Raw genomic sequence first — 18,471 nt, 5'->3', positions numbered from 1 at the left:
GTTGCAAGAGTCCCCCTAGTGTCAAGGTAGAATACTTTTGTCTTTGGCACACATCACAAGCTTCAACATATTGTTTGACCTTCTTCCTCATTCCCTCCTAATAGAAGAAACTGGATACCCTTTTGTAAGTCCTAAAAAAACCCAGAATGTCCTCCAGAACTACTGTCATGGTACTCAACTAAGATAATGGAGAGTTTGTTAGAGTCTTTAGGAAGTACCAATCTGCCTTTATACAATAACCTGCCAGCTTGGAATTGGAATCCTGGATGAGAAGTAGGATTACCTAGTAGTCCTGGATTACCCTCTACCATTTAGGATCTTGCTGAATTTCTTGAAACCATTCTTCCTCATCTGTCATATTCACCACTGAGACAACATACATGGTCTTTCTTGAAAAAGCATCAACCATTGTGTTCTCCTTCCCAGGTTTATACTGGATCTCAAAGCCCAACCCAATCAACTTGCCTGCCCATTTAAATTGTTCTTCATTAAAAAGTCTTTGATCTGTGAGAAACTTCAAGCTCCTTTGATCAGTTCTAATCACAAAATGTCTTCCCATCAAGTAGTGATTTCATTTCTGAACTGCTTGGACTAAAGTCATTAACTCTATCTCATATACTGATTTCAATTGAGCTCTGCTTGATAAACCTTTACTCCAAAAGGCCAATGGCCTTCCTTCTTGCATTAACACTACTCCCAGGCCTTTACTAGAGGCATCAATTTCAACAATAAAGGTCTTAGAGTTTGAAAAGCTAAAGTAGCATCGTCATTCCATACAAAATTGTCATTCTTAAGTAACTCAGTTAAAGGTTTGACCATTTTGCCATGACCTTGCACAAATCTCCTATAATAACCTGCAAGCCCAAGGAACCTTCTCAATCCTTTTAAATCCTTAGGAATAGGTCAAGAGGCCATTGTCTCCACCTTGGATTTATCTGTTACTACCCCAGAATCAGATATGATGTGGCCTAAGTATTCCAAACTATTTTGAGCAAAACTACATTTCTTCTTCTTAACCTTCAATGAGTTTTTCCTCAACACGTATAATACTTCCCTTAGATGACCCTCATGAGCCTCTACAGTTTGGCTATAATCCAAAATATCATCAAAGAAGACTAATGCAAATTTCCTTAGAAATGGTCTCAATACCTCATTCATAAGGGCTTGAAATGTGGAAGGAGCATTGGTTAGCCCAAAGGGTATGACCACAAATTCATAATTCCCATCATGTGTTCTAAAAGTTGTTTTATCAATGTCAAATTCTTTCATTCTAATTTGATGGTAGCTTGCCTTCAAATCCAACTTAGTAAAAGTGGTGGCTCCCCAATCTCATCCAACAATTACTCTATAATTGGGATAGGAAGCTTGTTGGGTATGGTCACTTTTTCAAGACACGATAATTAACACAAAATCTCCTGCCCTCATCCTTTTTCTTCACAAGAATAATAGGACTAGAATATGGGCTAATGTTATGCCTGATTACCCCAGATTCCAACATCTCCCCTACCAACCTCTTTATTTCAGTTTTTGGTAATGAGGATACATGTAGGGTCTGAGATTTGGGACTGAAGCTCCTTCCACCAAATGTATAGCATGATCCTGCTTCCTGATTGGAGGTAGGCCTTTCAGTTCTGAAAACAAGTCCTCAAATTCCGCCAACAAACTCAAAATAAGAGTAGACAAAACCCCCTGAGTCCTTGGATGGCTGGAATTCAATTGACATTGAATGAGCAACCCTTCTCCTTCCTCCTTTAATATTTGCATCAAGGCTCCATAGGGGAGTTTTGTTCTGGCTAAAGCTGGATTCCCTGATATGGTAACCAGTTCATCCCCTTTCTTGGCCTGAAGTTCCAGTTTGTCAAAATCCACCTTGATTTCTCCCAACCCTGCCAACCAGTCCAAACCTAATATCATGTCAACTCCTTTCAATGTGAACAAATAGAAGTCATGTGATTCTTGCAATTGTTGCATCTGGAACATCAGTTTTGCACATTTCTCCCTGCATTTCACCTTTTGACCATCCCCTACTTCCAAACAGTAAGGAGGGGTGTCTATTATTGTCAAATTCAGCTTCTCTACCAACTCAGTGGTTATGAAGTTGTGTGATGCTCCACAATCTATCAAAATAGCCATAGTCTCTCCCTTGACTACTCCTTCTACCTTCCATGATTTGGTAGTTGTGAACCCTGACATTGAGCACAGGGATAGATGCAAAGATTTGAATGACTACAGGATGTCTTCTTGGACTTCTAACTCTTCTTCCTCATCTTCTTCCAAAAGGATCATCCTAAAATGTCTATTCTTGCATCTATGGTCCTTGTTATAAGGCTCATCACATCTAAAACACAAGCATTTCTCCCTCTTTTCTCTGAGTTCAGCATTGGTCAATTGTGTAAACTCTCCTCCTCTAGTTTTAACTCCCTCTCCCCCTTGACTCATGTTACTTCCCCTGTTTACTTCATTGCTACCTGAGCTTTCTCCCTTCTTATCTATACTAGACTTGGACTCTACTGTTACAGTCTTAGTATAAGGGCCTTGTCTATAACTTCCAAGAGATCTAGAATTGTAGGTATAGTTATTCTTCTTACTAAGCATCAAATTCTTCTGCTCAATCAACAACACTTTTTGAATAATTTCAGAAAGAGAATGTAACTCATAAAGTTGTACCTCCGCATGAAGTTCCTCTTTAAGGCCATTCAAAAATATGTCCCTCCACTGTTCCTTTTTGTTTGAGGGAGAGTAATTGTTCAAAAGGATTTTGGATCATTGAAGGTTGAAACCTTCTCACCACAACTATCTTAAACCTTTCCCAATTTGGATTAGGATTGCACTTCTCCCACCAATGGTACCAACTCAGAGCTTTTCCTTCTAAGGTCATAACTGCGGCTTGCATTTTCTCCACTTCAGTCACTTCTTTCAACAAGAAATATCGCTCCAATCTGTGTGTCCAACCAAACGCATCTTCTCCAGCAAAAATTGGAATCTCTAATTTCCTTCATTTCTCCCTACGCCCTAATTCATTGCTTATTTCCCCCGTGTTTCCCATCCCTTCGTGAAGAGGACTCTCCAGATTGCAATTTTGGCCAACCCTAGCCAGCAATTCCGCAATCTGTTCTTCATGCTTCTTCGCCAATGCCTCTGCGAATTCCAACCGAATTCGCATCTCTTCCCTTTCTTGCTCCCAATCCTCAACAGATCTAGCCATACTCCTAGCCTTCATAAGCAGCACCAATTGAAGCGTGGATTTTTCAAGGCACTAGAAACGGTGCTCTAATACCAGTATTAGCACTGGTAATGAATTTAGAAAGAAATTAAAAAGAACACTCACAAATTGAATGGAATCACAAGGATTAGGAAACCCTAAATCCTGTACTTTTATTGATTGCAAGAAAAGATTACTAGAGTAAGTGGAAAATGAAGAATTTCCCTAACTGATTTCCAGAAATCAGTTATCTAACCACTTCTTACCCAAAAACTGCCTTCACACTAACCCTCCCCTCCTTTTATACATTTCTTATCCTACTACTTCAAAAATCAGTTATTTCCCTCCTAAGTGTCACGTTGGCGTCTTGCATACACTTTAGTAATAGGAGGTTTTGGCATACTCCTTATTTTATCAATACTCTAATATTCTATAGAAGCCAACTTTTAGTTGATAATAATGTTGAAAAGATCATGAAAGTTGAGCATTGTGATGACTACTTCAGCTTTATTTGGCACAATTAGTTGAAAACTAAACTAGTTAATTGAATTGGAAGTGTTTGATTTTGGACTCATGAAATTGCAATAAAAGAAATTGGTATAATTCCATTCTGGCTTTGTTATATATTGCTATACAAATTCTATAAACTATTATAACAAATAAATTTTGAGCTGTCATTTTCTCTCTTTTTTTTAATGTGTTTCCCAAAAGGGAGACTTAAAGGTAAACAATCCACATCTGGAGAATACAAAATGATTTACTTCCTCAGCAGAAGTTATCTTTAAAGAGAATTTGATAAACAAGATTTTGATTACTTCTTCTAATTGTGTTATGAGTAAAATTTGAATTGGGCAAAAATATATTAGAAACTTCTTGATAGGCCTGTCTCATTATCCTACAACAGACAAGAAAATAGTAGCATTCAAGCATATACATACAGTAGTTTATTATACAAGATATAAGTTTAATTGATGTACAATTCAACACTCCTGGTTCCTATACATAAAAGCTATCACCCTATCTAGTGTTGGACTGCAACTACCTCACATACACACTCAATCCTTATGACATAATAATGTTACTTAGAAACAAAGATTGACTCACATTACCATGGACCTGTAAGTGTCCTTCTCAAGCATTGTCTTTTACTTATCCCCCAGCAATACGCATAATCCGAATCCTGCCAAAACAAATGGAGAAAAGTAAAACAGAGTTCATTTGGCCTTCAACTACAGTATAAATTAACCATTGTGTAGTTACTATGTAACTGAGTCAACCATGCTTTATATACAAAACTTAGAGGGATGGTTACCCTTTTGGTGAATCATACAAACTTCATCTATAAATATTGAGCTGATCAAGAGAATTTTGGCAGAGTTATATGCAAAAGATATTATACCTGATTTGTCTGTGTTTTCATAATTTCTGCCTGCATCAAACGAATAAATGTGGTCAAAGATTGCCAAAACCATAGTTAACAAATTAGTGTTGCGGATTGGCATACAATGACAAGCATGCCTACCTGTTTTCTCTGTAATTCTTTGTTCAATTCCTTAAGTTTGTCAACTTCAGCCTCTAGTTCGAATGTGTACGCCTGTCATTCAAACGAAACAGAATTCATTAGTTACATGCATTATGGAACAGTACAAGAAATCATTTTGAGAAAAGAAAGGCAGAAAAAAGCACATCATATTATGTCAAAAAATATCTATTACTTTAATTCATTTCTTAAGACAGTAATCTTGTTGTATGCAGATTTTGCATTGACAAGAGTGCATAATGAGTAATTGGAAGGCTAACCTGCTTGCGAGCTCGTGACCTTGCAGCTGATTCTCTATTTTTGATCATTCTCCTTTGTCTCCTCTCAACAACTTTCTCTACGGGGCTGCACTTCCTTCCCCTATTTATCAGATATGGAACCGGAAGCAGTGGGGATGTATCTACGTTATTGTTCGCAATGACATCTGGTGATATTGTACTTGCCTGAGAAGCACCGGGAGCTGTGACATTGGCTGCTGCCAAACCAACCATTCCAGGACCTTGTAACGCACTGCTTTGGACTAATGTACCATTCATTGAATGCTCTGGAACTCCAATGATCCCTCCTCTTTTGCCAGGGCTAGTAAGTAGAGAATTGTTTAACATATGCATAGGAGGAGGAGCAGCAAAAGCTACATTAGCTGGTATAGGGAAAAGTTGCGGCCGGTGCTGGTGCTGCTGTGGTCCTTGTTGCTGAGAATGATTCGAGTTTAATGAGAAAGGAGGAGGATGTTTAGGAACCAAGTTATTGCCCTCTAGGATCCTGTTGTTACTCAAATTCTCATTTCTTGTGTTTGTCTGTTGAAACCGAAGAAGCAGTTCACCGTTATTATCGTTTGATCTAGGCAAGTCACCAAACCATGAATTGTTATTCGGTCTTCCGATTTGTTGAGGTTGAGGCATATCTTCTCTTACAACCCCAGCTCTGACCAAAAACTCCTCCAAAGTAATTTCTCCTAATGTTGGTTGCCTTTGAGGCATAGATGAACCCACATTGCCACTCCCATCTTTGATCAAATCCCTCCAAACCTCATCAACTTTTTTCTGACTAAGGGTCCTTGGCAATGTTATAGAGGCTTGTCTTTGCAAGTTACCAGGGCTATGACCGTCTCCTCCGCCACCACCACCAGAAGCAGCCGAAGATGCCAAAGCTTGAGTCTCTTCAGCTGTCCATATGTTTTTCAAGAGTTCATCCATGTTCATTGACCCAAAATCCTTTCCAAACCCACCCATAGTGTTCTGCAACTCATCAAATGTCAAGGAGTATATTGAAGACTGCCTCATCAGACTAACATTTGCATGTTGCTTCCCATTCATGTCATCTCCATTGAAGTTCATCTTTGACCCAACTTTCCAAACACTTGAAACAGAAGCAAGACCTTTACTTAAGTAAGCTCAGTCTTGCATATTAATCATGCTCAAGTAGATCTAACTATTCACCAAGCAAAAAAAATGAATTAATAAAAGTTGGTATATCAGATAATTTAACCCTTTGAAATTCTAATCCAGCACAAACTATAGAAACCCATAGTCAAAGAAAAAAGAAGAGACATAAATATAAAAAATATCACACAATGTTACCCCTATTTGATATGGTACATAAACTCCACATTGAAATATAAGATATATTGATACTCATGTGCATACTGACATAGTGAATGTCCTAACCAGTGCTTGAAAATTATTTTACTGGTAAGTTAGACAGAAACTGCACTCCTTATATTATCTTAATGGATAGCTCTCAAAAGAGATTGTACAAGAAGAAACAAATCTTCATGTGCAACTCTCTGTTACAACGTGAGGGAAACTGAGAAAAAGACTGAACATAGCTTCACATAACAGTATTTATGTATTTTGTGCTGCATCAGATCTCAATTAACCTATAGCCGTAGCCCCAAGATTTAAATATATTAATATTTAGTTAGATTAAGGTATGGAAGTTTAAATAATACATGCTTTTAACCCAAAAAAGTGAGCTCCTTTATCTGACATACTGACACCCTTTTACACTTTCAGCGTGAATAATTTAACCATACACTATTAAATTATAGGTAAAAACATACATTTATCTTTTAACTTATTTTTTATTCACAATTTGTTCCTTTTAACTATTTTCTCTACTTAGTCTTTCAACTTTGTTCCCACTCACATTATTCTATCAACGGTCATCCAACCCTACAAAACTATGTCATTTTGATCACATCTACCCTCAAAAGAAAAAGAAAAACTGTTATATGTTTATGTCACAACCTCGCCCATGACAGAAAATAAAAGCGAGAACCTATACTGTTGCTTTACACAAAAAATTAACATTGCAACAGTGAATAGCACCTATCCCCAAATAAAGTGGATTTATAGTTTTAGATGAGAATGGGTTCAGATTTTGTTTTATGCTTGAAACACAGCTTCCATATTACTTCAAAACCACACTCTTAAAGTGATCATGATTGAAACTTATTAACACAAACACATTGAAGAAGAATCAAATCCTTTTCACTTTCCCAATCTGTAAAGAAAAAAATGAAACTTTGGTCTGAAAAAAACAGACCCAGAAAGCTGAACCGGGGTGGAACCAAATAGGTATAAGAATCCGAAAAGGAAATTGAATAACAAATGAGTTAAGATCGAAATAAGAGAACCCTAGATAAGGGTTTGTACCAGGAAACTGATTAAAAAATATCTATTTTTATGAAGTGTTTGTACCATATATTTTTTTATAACACATTCAATTTTAGTCCAAATGTGCCACCATGTTCTATCCACCAGCATAACCCATCTTGACTTTTCAACTGAAATCACTTAAATCGAAAATCTTTAATTATTATATCAAAAAAATTCTTAGCCAATTATGGAAATTTGAAACAACCCAATTCCGTACACCACTCAGTTTCAACTATTTGGAACTCGATTCTTCAGTTTTCTCAACAAGATAAGCTTTTTCACAGAGAATTGTGCTTGACCAAGAAGAAGGAGAAGGAAGAAGAACAATAATTTAACATAATAATTGAATAATTCTAACTCCCCACAAAAGACAAAAAAGAAGACTAGAATAGTAAAATTGAAAGGCATAAATAATAAAAGTGGCATAAGATTCATAGAAAGAGAGTGAGGGAGAATGAAAGAAGAAATTACCGTGTAACTAATGTTTTGGCTTAATATGTTGTTGTTCGTCGAGGTTGGTGTGTCGATGTTTGAGGGTAGGAAGTGTGGTGGAGTTGACAAGTGTCTTACACCAGTTGTTGCCATTTAAGGAGAGATTGGGATTTTGTTTTTGTTTTCTAAGAAATTTTAAATTTTGGTTTTTTTATTTATTGTTGAAATATTTTTTGACAAATGAATGGGATCCAGATGTATTCTGAAAGTGGACCAGACCAATTGTGGTTCAGTGAAGTATTGATGTGACATTCAGCCAATGAATGGATGAAAATATTATATGGTTTAGGATTAAAGTTAGCATATTTTTAAGATGAGAAATCAAGAAAGACATTAATCAATTTTGTTAACCTATTAGGTTTATGAGTCTGGTACATTATATCAAATTCAACTTATCCATCTTTTTAAATGTGAGACTTATTTTATGACATTTTTCACACTTGGTACATAAAGAACTTGTTTTTCTGGGATATTTATTACTCACATTTAGAACACCAAAAATCTTCCATTATCTTCCAATTCTTAACATGACTTTACTCCCCTAAAGCGAAAACTAAAAGATTGTGAAGATGTAATCTTCCTTGAATAAGAAGAAAGTGAATAACACTTCTTGCTTGAGAAAGAAGAAGATAAGAATAGAAAGTGAATCTTTATTGATTTAAGTTGAAAAAGATTGAAATTGATTACAAAGATGACATTAACACTATTTATATAGGAAAGAATATAACTAACTAACTAAGATGAAAAACACATGTGCTAAAATAGAAGGTCAAAACGGTTGCTTGATGCACAAGCTATCGTGGGCTGCAATGTATAGTATGGGTTGGTCCTGGTCGTGGCTTGGCTGAGTTGGCCTGTGTGGCTTATAGTTGGCCTTGGTATGGTGGTGGCCTGTGTTAGTGTAGGTTGTTCCTGCGTGCTGACTTGGTTGGCTTGGCCCTGCTCTGCTTGTGGCCTGCGTGCTGGGTTGGCTTGGCCTTGCTCTGGTTGTGGCCTGTATGCTGGTGTAGACTGGTCCTGGCATGGCTTGACCTTACTCTGGTTGTGGCCTGTATGCTGGTGTAGACTAGTCCTGGCATGGCTTGACCTTGCTCTGCTTGTGGCTTGTATGCTGGTGTAGACTGACCCTGACCTAGCTTGGCCTTGGCTGGGGCATATTGGTGTGTGTCCCATGTTCTTGGTGCAATTGGTTTGTGCTTGACTAGATTGGATTGATTGGGTGGTTCCTGCTCTGCTTTTGTCCTGGTGCTGTCATATGAATGTAGTTGATGAATTGGTGAATTCTCCATTATGTTGTCTTGATTGTCTTCATTGTCTAATAAAAAACTTTTCCTCTATATGATAGTCTCATCAAAAGTTCAAATCCGCTAAAGCTCAACCCTTCCAAGACCTTCTTGTATGCTTGTATTCCTGAGACAAATAAAATATTCAACAGATCATGATATTGCTAACAAGAATTTCCATACAAGTTCAAATTGACCCACAAAGGAATCCATAAATAATCATTACCAAAATCTCGACACAAAATCTTATGTACAAAATCATCAACCACAAATAGATATGATATTTTTAGGACTAAACTTATGATATCACGATCACTAAGTAATAACATTATTGTTATGCTAAACTAACTTTCTTATTTGTTAATTTTTATAAATCAGCAATGAAATATCATTCTACTTTAATAAAAATCCGTACATATTTTGACTGCATTCATTAATTCCTTGGTCCAAAACTTTCCTACAAATTTTTCTTGTTTTCATGCTATGATGACGGATTAAAAAAATTTGTTATGAGATAAAGATAATATACAAGTATAAATTTTCAATAATGATTAATGGAGAGGTAAGTATATGCTTTTACACTTGTTTTTAGTGGTAATAGTGTAATTTCATTATATTCAAAAGATAAAGATATCAATGGAAATTACGTTTACCGTTATTTTTGAAGCACTTACGTTTCCATTCATAGAGAAGATCCTAACTCGACAGGGCGATAAAAGATCTAGAAGCTGGAATATCAAAAGGTGAAGAATACATATATGAGACAAATAAATATTCTAGTATCATAGATTCTAATACTAAGTATAGTGGGATAGTCAAAAGAGAAAAAAAAGCATACTGATAATATTTTTTTTTACATTATTACATTATTCACTATTTTTATTTATTTTTTATTGACTTGTCACAAGAAATAATGGAGATGAATAATAAATAATAGAGCAAATTTCTCTGACACCCCTGAATTTTAGTGAAATTATACAAACTATTTGAACCTTTTTAAAATCTACACAAATCCCCCTAATTATATATACATTACACTAACTACCCTGGTAAGATAGATAAGTGTAATTTCTTAAATAAAAAATGGTGACGAGTGTAATTAAGTCAAACAAAATACGATATATTGTGAAGACAAGTCCAAATAGTATAAAATCGATGTTTATTCTTTATTTTGGTTAATTACAATATAATATGAGAGTAATTTAAACACCTCCGTAGACTTATTGATGTTGTTTGTAACGAATAAAAAATAATGAATATACATCAAGTTTATACTATTTGGACTTGTCTCCATAATATGACATATTTTGTTTTGACTTAATTATACTCGTCACTATTTTTGTTTAAGAAATTACACTTATATCTCTTACATGGATAATCAATGTAATATATATGTATAAATATGAGTGGTTTGTGTAACTTTTAAAAAAGTCTGAGTGGTTTGTATAATTTCTTTAAAACTCACGGTGTGAGTATAATTCACTTTAAATAATATGTTCATGTAATATGGACAGTACATATACTCTAGTAGAAAAGGGGGAAAGTACAAGAAATGGACCTTTATGGCATCTAGTGCCAGGTTTAATTCACGTGGCATAAAGGCCGTATAAGTGTTGTTGCATGGTCATTCGTGGAGTTTCTTCACGAACCAGGGCACTCAGTAAAGAAAACTTGTTTGGTTATTAAAGATTTACAATGCCATTTCTCTAAAGATATAGTCTTTATCAAGATGAAGATTATATCCCAACCATATCCTCAAACTAATTATAATTGAAAAAATTATGAATATTTAATTTTTTTAACTGACGTGATATAATATAATTAGTTTGAGATATAATTTGGGACAGAGTTTGAGACAATACATCCTTATCCGTCTTTATAAAACGTTCTATTATTCTTTTAAAGATTATATTTATCCTTAATTTCACCCTTTAACAAAAAATATTTTTATATTATTAGAATGTCAAATATTATATTGGTTAACAGCTAAATCTTTCAAATAAATCTATCACCACACTAGATGAGTCTATATGGCTCAATTTTCAAATTGTTGATTTGGTGAACCTAATTGAGGTAGATATTTTTTCCAATGATTATCAATAAAATTAAAAATAATTTAAACAAATTAAAAATGAAAGATAATGAATTTTTTGTTTTGTAATGTTCTTTGTAAAGAGATAAAATGATCATGATGATTGTCTTGTCCCTCAAAAAGGAAGTGGCATGGTAGAGCTAGTGAGTGTACCTTAGTGTTGCAGAGATAAGGAATAAAGAGACCATGGGACATGAGTGAATAATAATTGGAGATGGTGGAGCTAATGTTAGTGGTGACTATAAGGATCTGTTTGCGAGTTGGATTTTGGAGGGAAATGAAAGGAAAAAAGAAGGCTTGAGAGTCATCTCACAGGTGTATTTCATGATTTTCAAACCTTCTATTTCCATCTAAAGTCCAATGACTTAAAAATCTAAATCAAAGTCTTTTCGTAGCTGCTGCCACCATGTGACCAAACCATCCAAAATGTGCTGATTCCAAAGAACAATGGACAACCTTGGCTACGTTGTTACTTGATACCATTTGTATTCCAAAATATTACATGACCACTAATAGGGAAAATATCATACGATATATGGTGTTGCAATTTGATACAAAGTACACTCCCTATTTCTTATTGATTTTATTTGGATAAGTTAAGTGAACAACTTTTGGTAGAAATTGATTTCTTATTATCAACTTGAAAATACTCATCATGATTATATAAATTGACATATCATCTTCTAATGAAATTGTTTACATCATTTACTTAAAGTGATGTGTGTCACTTTATTATGTTTAAAAAATTATTAGGTTGATTTATTTGAAAGATATAATATCCATTTTTTCATATAGTGTAAGTTTTGAGTATTAAATTTTGGACCATGCAATCACATGGGGAAGGTAGTCTCCTATAGGTTCTTACGGCCACTATGTATTGCTTTAGCTTACAGAATTTGATTAAGTCTTCAATGGCATATTGTAGTTTGTGAAAATGGTAGGACGGTGTCGCGCCCCGATTTTCGGTCGAAATCGGTCACACGATTGATTTGGAGTCCCCACTACGTTTTTGCGGTCACAACGTAGAAAACCCATTCGATGCCCAAATATTGGAAAGACTTGGCCTTTGAACTAGATCTCTGGACTCGGGAGTCGGTTACGAATCGGGGAATGTATTAACACCCTGTTCGCCCGTTATCAAACGGTACCCACAATAATCGCATGGAACTAGATATACCCTAAAGCTTGTTAAATCAATTAATTATTTACAGAAAAGAGTTTTTGTTTTTATTTTTATTTTTGTGTCTGACAATAGTTCGTCCTGCTCCTACGTATCCCCGAGTACAATAGGGAAATCAAGATTTACGTAGTTCTTAAGTAGAAAATATTTGTGTGTTGATTGATTTTAGTTAATGAAAAGTGGTTTGACTTATATCATTTTATCCATATTAGTGAGAAAGAAGAGGTAGTACGATGGCCACTCACCGCTTTCTTACTATCATGATAATAAAAAAAAGGGACTCAAATTGTCAGTTGATAAGGTTAAGGAGGGAGATACAACTTTGTCCTACGTCACTTTACCCATTTTAAATAAAAGAAAAGGCAGTACAACAACCGCTCACCGCTTTTTATTAAATAGGATAATGAGATAAGGACTTGATACATATTGTCTTATCGTTATTAGAGAGAAAGAAGAGGCAATACGACATCCGCTTACCGTTTTCATACTAACATGATAATAACATAATACTCAAGTTGATACTCTTTCTCTAACCTTAGTACCTGAAAAAATGTTTTTTTTCTCTCTTATTTAAATAATTTTATAAAAAATTATTATTTCAAAAGGTTTACATCATAAAACACTACCCCAATTATTTCAAAAAAACTTATATCATACCATATTAATGATTGTGATTCTTAATTCAAATATTAAATATTTTCAAAAAAAAAGCATCTTATTTATTGATGGTTCAAATAAATCTGACATATTAATTATTGACGACTTTTTTATATTTACAAGAAACGACATTAATGAATAATTGATTACTTTATTTTGAAATTTGTCAAAAATGAATCTTTTATTAAAAGTATTAATTATTGACGACTTTTTTATATTTACAAGAAATGACATTGATGAATAATTGATTACTTTTTTGAAATTTGTCAAAAATGAATCCTTTATTAAAAGTTGGATAAGACTTTAGAAGATACGGACGACACTGACCATCTACCACCAATCTTATTACCCTAGAAAGAAGAGGTAGTACGATAACCACTCACCGCTTTCTATTCGAAAGGAAAGGAAGATATGGTTCGGTTCGTTCACCGTTCTCCTAATTTCTTACCTTAAACTTATTTTTATGCTCGAGTAAAAATAGAGTCATTGATAAAATCATACATATTTTTGTTACTTTATTATGATAGCTTTAAAGGATTTACAAGTGACTACAAGCATAAAGTATGAAAATAAATTAAGTATACAAATAGCCACAACAAATGAAATAAGAAATAAACGAAACATACATAAATAAATAAGAAATAAACAAATGAAACCAAGAAGCCTAATACCCAAATATATATATTAATACTCTTAAATTATCATAGGAATAAAAACTACCAGTAGACCAAACAAGATAACTAACAAATAAAGAAATAAAAATAGAATATAATATAATCTACATAAAAACTACAAGAATGAAATGACAATGCACGAAATAACAATGGAAAGAGAAAGGATTTCAATGCTTGGGTTTGAAATACTCTTTCACTAAGCTTGTGGTTCGTTGTAATAATGAATGTGTAAAATGAATATGAGATAACAAGTGTAGTTAAATGGGTATGTACATATGACAAAGTTAATTAGCAAAATATGTGTATATGGCAGTGAACAACAATAAATAGAAAAAAATAAAAATAATAGGAGATAGTGAATTGAAACAAGAAAAGGACCTGATGGTATTGCTTAGCTAATGAAGGATAGTCACAAAGAAAGAGATTGCTTAGGTTCCTGATATATGCTTACTTCCAAAATCCTCCTTTTTTTCTATTTCATACGCCTCTTATCCTCTCTTTTTTTCTTTTATTGCAATAGCTGCTGAATATTTTTTTTTTCAAAATGTTGGGGTCGCTGGGTTAGTGCTAAGTGGGGTTATTTATAGCCTCACTTAGATTTAGGGTTAAGGTTAACGAAGAGTCTCACGGTAATTTTTACTTAGTCCTGTGAATGTTTTTAATTGCGACTCAGTCCCTGAACTTCCTTAAAATTAAAAAAAAAAGACCCCGGACGAAATTGGGTATTCACAGCTGCCCCTCTTTACTTGTTACTTATTCGGTAACATTCAAACCGTGGTATGGGTGTTATCGGGGTAAGTAACTAGTAAAGAAAGGGAATACTAATTTCGTTTGGGGAAGTCACGGAAGAGACAAAGGTCTGGGTCGCGGTTTAGAGATATCAAGAGAACTATCTAATCTTGAAAGATCGACTCGACTTGGTTATACGCCGAAGCTTGAGCTCTATCATGCTCCTTATGCGGTGATGATATTGCATTAGAAGCTGGTGATGTAATACTAATTTAGATGTCTATGTCTCACAACGATTTAAAACATGCTTTGTAATTAATCAAATGACCCACTAAGGATAGAGGTTTAGGGAAATGGCCAAGAACGCGGGTTGTGTAATTTCGGAACTTGAGACATCAAAGCACTAGGAACCCAGGTCGGGATACTGGCGGAACCTAGGTTGATACGAGACCACCGAAGACGCAGATCGGGGTACTACCAGAATTCGGGAAGGTAAAGCCAAGAACACAGGTTGGGGTACTGCCGGAACTTGGGACATCAAAGCACTAGGAACGCAGGTCGGGGTACTGCCGGAACCTAGGTTGATACGAGAACACCAAAGACGCAGGTCGGGGTACTGCCGGAATTCGGGAAGGTAAAGCCAAGAACGCAGGTCAGGGTACTGCCGAAACTTGGGACATCAAAGCACTAGGAACACAAGTCGGGGTACTGCCGGAACCTAGGTTGATAAAAGAACCCATTTTGATGTGTGAGTCTGACAATGTTTATAAATCTAGGTGATTGATTGGTTCAGAAAGTCTTGGTCGACTTTCCTTGAGTATGATTATGCAAGTAAGATATGTGTTTTGAAAGTGTGATTGCTTGGGAGCATCTTGTATAATGCATGAAATTATTATTGATGCATGAGATATATGTTAAGTGATGTATGTGTGAATGATAGCATTTATGACATGAGCTATGTGTATGTAAAACTAATGTATGTTAATTTAATGTTTGAGTCATCATGTGATATGGAAATGTCCTCATGGGCATCCTTGTCTTTGTAGTAAATATTGCCATATTGCTTTCTCGGCACCATAACACTCGGTCTTTTAGATGACATCTAGATCAGCTCGGGATTGACCCATGAAGTTGCTCATGATTGCATTGGAGTAGAGGATTTCTTTCTAGTTGTTGACACCATATCATTGTTTGGATAGAAACGAATGTCGTCAAATGCTGTAAAGGTTAGAGTTTTCACTTTCATAGTATGGTACAAATTCAATAAAGCAATTTTGTATGTAGAATATTTGGAAAGGTGGAATATGCTATGCATGTTATAATGAAATGCATGATCCTATGGTTGGTTGAAGTGGGGCCTATGGGCTTGAGGTGTTCTGCATATCCTTTTGTTGCCCTATATAATGAGCCATGTTAACCTTCAATATACAATTTGACCAATGAGCTTGGAATGAGTCTTCAACAATTCATCAAAATTGCCCCAGTATTTGATTGCTTGATATTTTGCTGACCGTACATGAGTACTTTCGCTTGCACGAAATCATCCAAAACAATCTGCCTCATTGTCATTCATTAATGACTACCAAAAATTACCCCAGTGTCATGTATGACTTGGGCTAGAGAGGTTAGAGGGGTTCTCCTTTTCTTTGAGTCCGAACTTTTTGAAAGGAATATTAATGCATTGCGCGAACGATTTTATCTTGAAAACAATTGTCCTTTTTTTTTGTTCATTTATTTGGAGTCAGTTTGTTTTTTCACCTGATATATGTATTCTGAATAGATCAATCCTCCACGAGGTCTTTTGGGGCCTGGCTATGGTTATCAAAGAAGGTTTGAGGCTCAAAACATGTGTTTCCCATCCCCGCCTTTCTCCTGTCTCCTTGACCTATTCTCAACTACTTCATAATTTGAATTGAAATAGCTAGACAACTACCCTCCCCGGGTTATAAATATTAAGGGGTTGTACTTTTTTTAGACAAAGATCTCCTTTCACAATATCTGGGCTCAAATGGGGTAACTATTGACATCTCCGTAGTGTTTGAGAAGTTTCAAAGAAGCCTCGTATCGTCGGTCTGATCTATCCAGGTCTACATTGGTTGGGTTTTATTGACATCATTCTCCATGCAAGACAACAAATAAAAGTTACAATATATAATGCATCAATAAAACCTTGATTGATAAATATGTTATGTTGCTTCATTACATTTCCCAGGGAAACTCTATAGGCATAATACTTTTTCACAGCATCTGAGTTTACTGACAGGTGCAGGTCATTTCCATCCATGTTAGTCAGTATTAAGGCTCTACCAGAGAAAACTTTCTTCACTACATAAGGCCCCTCATAATTCGGAGTCCATTTTCCCCTGTGGTCCTTTTGAATTGGTAAGATCTTCTTCAACACCATGTCTCCTACTTGAAATTGGCGTGGGCGAACTTTCTTCGCATATGCTTTCATTATTCTCCTCTGATAAAGTTGCCCATGGCACACAGCGGCTAACCTTTTTCCTTCAATTAAGTTCAGTAGATCATATCGGGCTTGGACCTATTCTGCTTCGACTCCACAATAATTCTTAACGATGGAATCTCTACCTCGATAGGAAGGACTACTTCCATTCCATATACTAGGGAGTAAGGGGTGGCCCCTGTGGAAGTACAAATAGAAGTACAATATCCATGCAAGGCGAAAGGCAACATTTCATGCCAATCCTTATAAGTAACTACCATCTTTTGGACAATCTTCTTTATATTTTTGTTAGCGGCCTCAACTGCGCCATTCATCTTAGGACGGTAGGGCGAAGATGTATGATGCTTGATCTTGAAATTTTCACATGTCTCACTCATCAGCTTGTTATTGAGGTTGGTGGCATTATCCGTGATGATTTTACTTGGTAGGCCATAGCGGCATACCAACTCATTCTTAATGAACCTGACCACTACCTTTCGGGTAATACTGGCATATGAAGCCGCTTCGACCCATTTAGTAAAATAATCGATGGCCACCAGGATGAAACGATGTCCGTTTGAGGCTTGATGGGTCCTATGACATCCATTCCCCACATAGAGAAAGGCCATGGCGCTGATAGAACATTCAATGGATTTGGGGGTGCATTGATATTGTCAGCATAAATTTGACATTTGTGGCATTTCCTTACATGGTTACAACAATCAGTCTCCATCGTTAACCAGTAATATCCTGCCCTTAATATCTTCCTAGCCATGGAATGTCCATTTGCATGGGTCCCAAACGAGCCCTCATCTACATCGGTAAGGATTGCTTCCGCCTCTTTCGCTTCGACACACCTAAGGAGTACCATGTCATGGTTCCTTTTATAAAGCACTTCTTCGTTTAGGAAGAAACTCATGGCCAATCTTCTTAAGGTCCTTTTATCATTCTCCGAGGAACCTGGAGGGTATTCTTTTTTCTTGATGTATTCTTTTTATATCATGGTACCAAGGTTTGCCATCTTCTTCTACTTCTATCGCATTGCAATAAGCTGGTTGACTTCTGCTTCTTATACTGATGAGTGGTTGGTCATTTCCGCTGATGTGGAACATGGAGGATAATTTTATAGTGCATCGGCTAATCGATTGTCTTCTCTAGGGATGTGGTAGAAATCAACCTGCTCGAATTGCTCAACTAACCTTCGTATATGATATCTATAAGGTATCAGCTTGCTATCACGAGTTTCCCATTCTCCCTTTACTTGGTGGATTACAAGAGCGGAGTCTCCGAAAACTTCGAGGATTTTTGCTTTTGATTCTATAGCCGCTTGTAAGCCTAAGGCGCATGCCTCATACTCAGCTATATTGTTGGTGCAGTCGAAACATAGCCTGGCAGTGATAGGAATGAAATTGCCATGGGGAGATACCAATACTGCTCCTACCCCATGTCCAAACGCATTGGAGGCTCCATCAAATACGAGTGTCCATTTTTTGTCTTCTTCTTGATCTTCTGAGGACAA

The 18,471-nt window shown here is 35.8% G+C and overlaps 1 protein-coding gene and 1 pseudogene across 4 annotated transcripts; both read right to left on the bottom strand.

The window, feature by feature from the left end:
* Window positions 4,063-7,996, bottom strand: LOC109331856 (ABSCISIC ACID-INSENSITIVE 5-like protein 4). 4 transcript variants are annotated; one of them, XM_019566624.1, is made up of 6 exons: window positions 7,874-7,996; window positions 5,525-6,173; window positions 5,003-5,494; window positions 4,725-4,796; window positions 4,602-4,631; window positions 4,063-4,382 (listed from the first exon to the last, which is right to left on the bottom strand). In XM_019566624.1, exons 2-6 carry the CDS (start codon window positions 6,077-6,079, stop codon window positions 4,308-4,310), a joined length of 1,224 nt encoding a protein of 407 aa, XP_019422169.1. In that variant the 5' UTR covers window positions 6,080-6,173; window positions 7,874-7,996; the 3' UTR covers window positions 4,063-4,307. The 4 variants fall into 4 exon arrangements, with proteins under 4 accessions (XP_019422169.1, XP_019422166.1, XP_019422167.1 ...); XM_019566621.1 differs by having other exon boundaries at window positions 5,003-6,173; XM_019566622.1 differs by having other exon boundaries at window positions 5,003-6,169.
* Window positions 14,913-18,471, bottom strand: part of LOC109330826 — an 8,961-nt pseudogene continuing 5,402 nt past the window's right edge.

This window comes from Lupinus angustifolius, chromosome LG17 (genome assembly GCF_001865875.1).
Source record: "Lupinus angustifolius cultivar Tanjil chromosome LG17, LupAngTanjil_v1.0, whole genome shotgun sequence".
In the NCBI taxonomy this organism is placed as follows: domain Eukaryota; kingdom Viridiplantae; phylum Streptophyta; class Magnoliopsida; order Fabales; family Fabaceae; genus Lupinus; species Lupinus angustifolius.
Note: the sequence above shows the minus strand (reverse complement) of the source record. Positions and strands in the feature narration are given on the sequence as shown.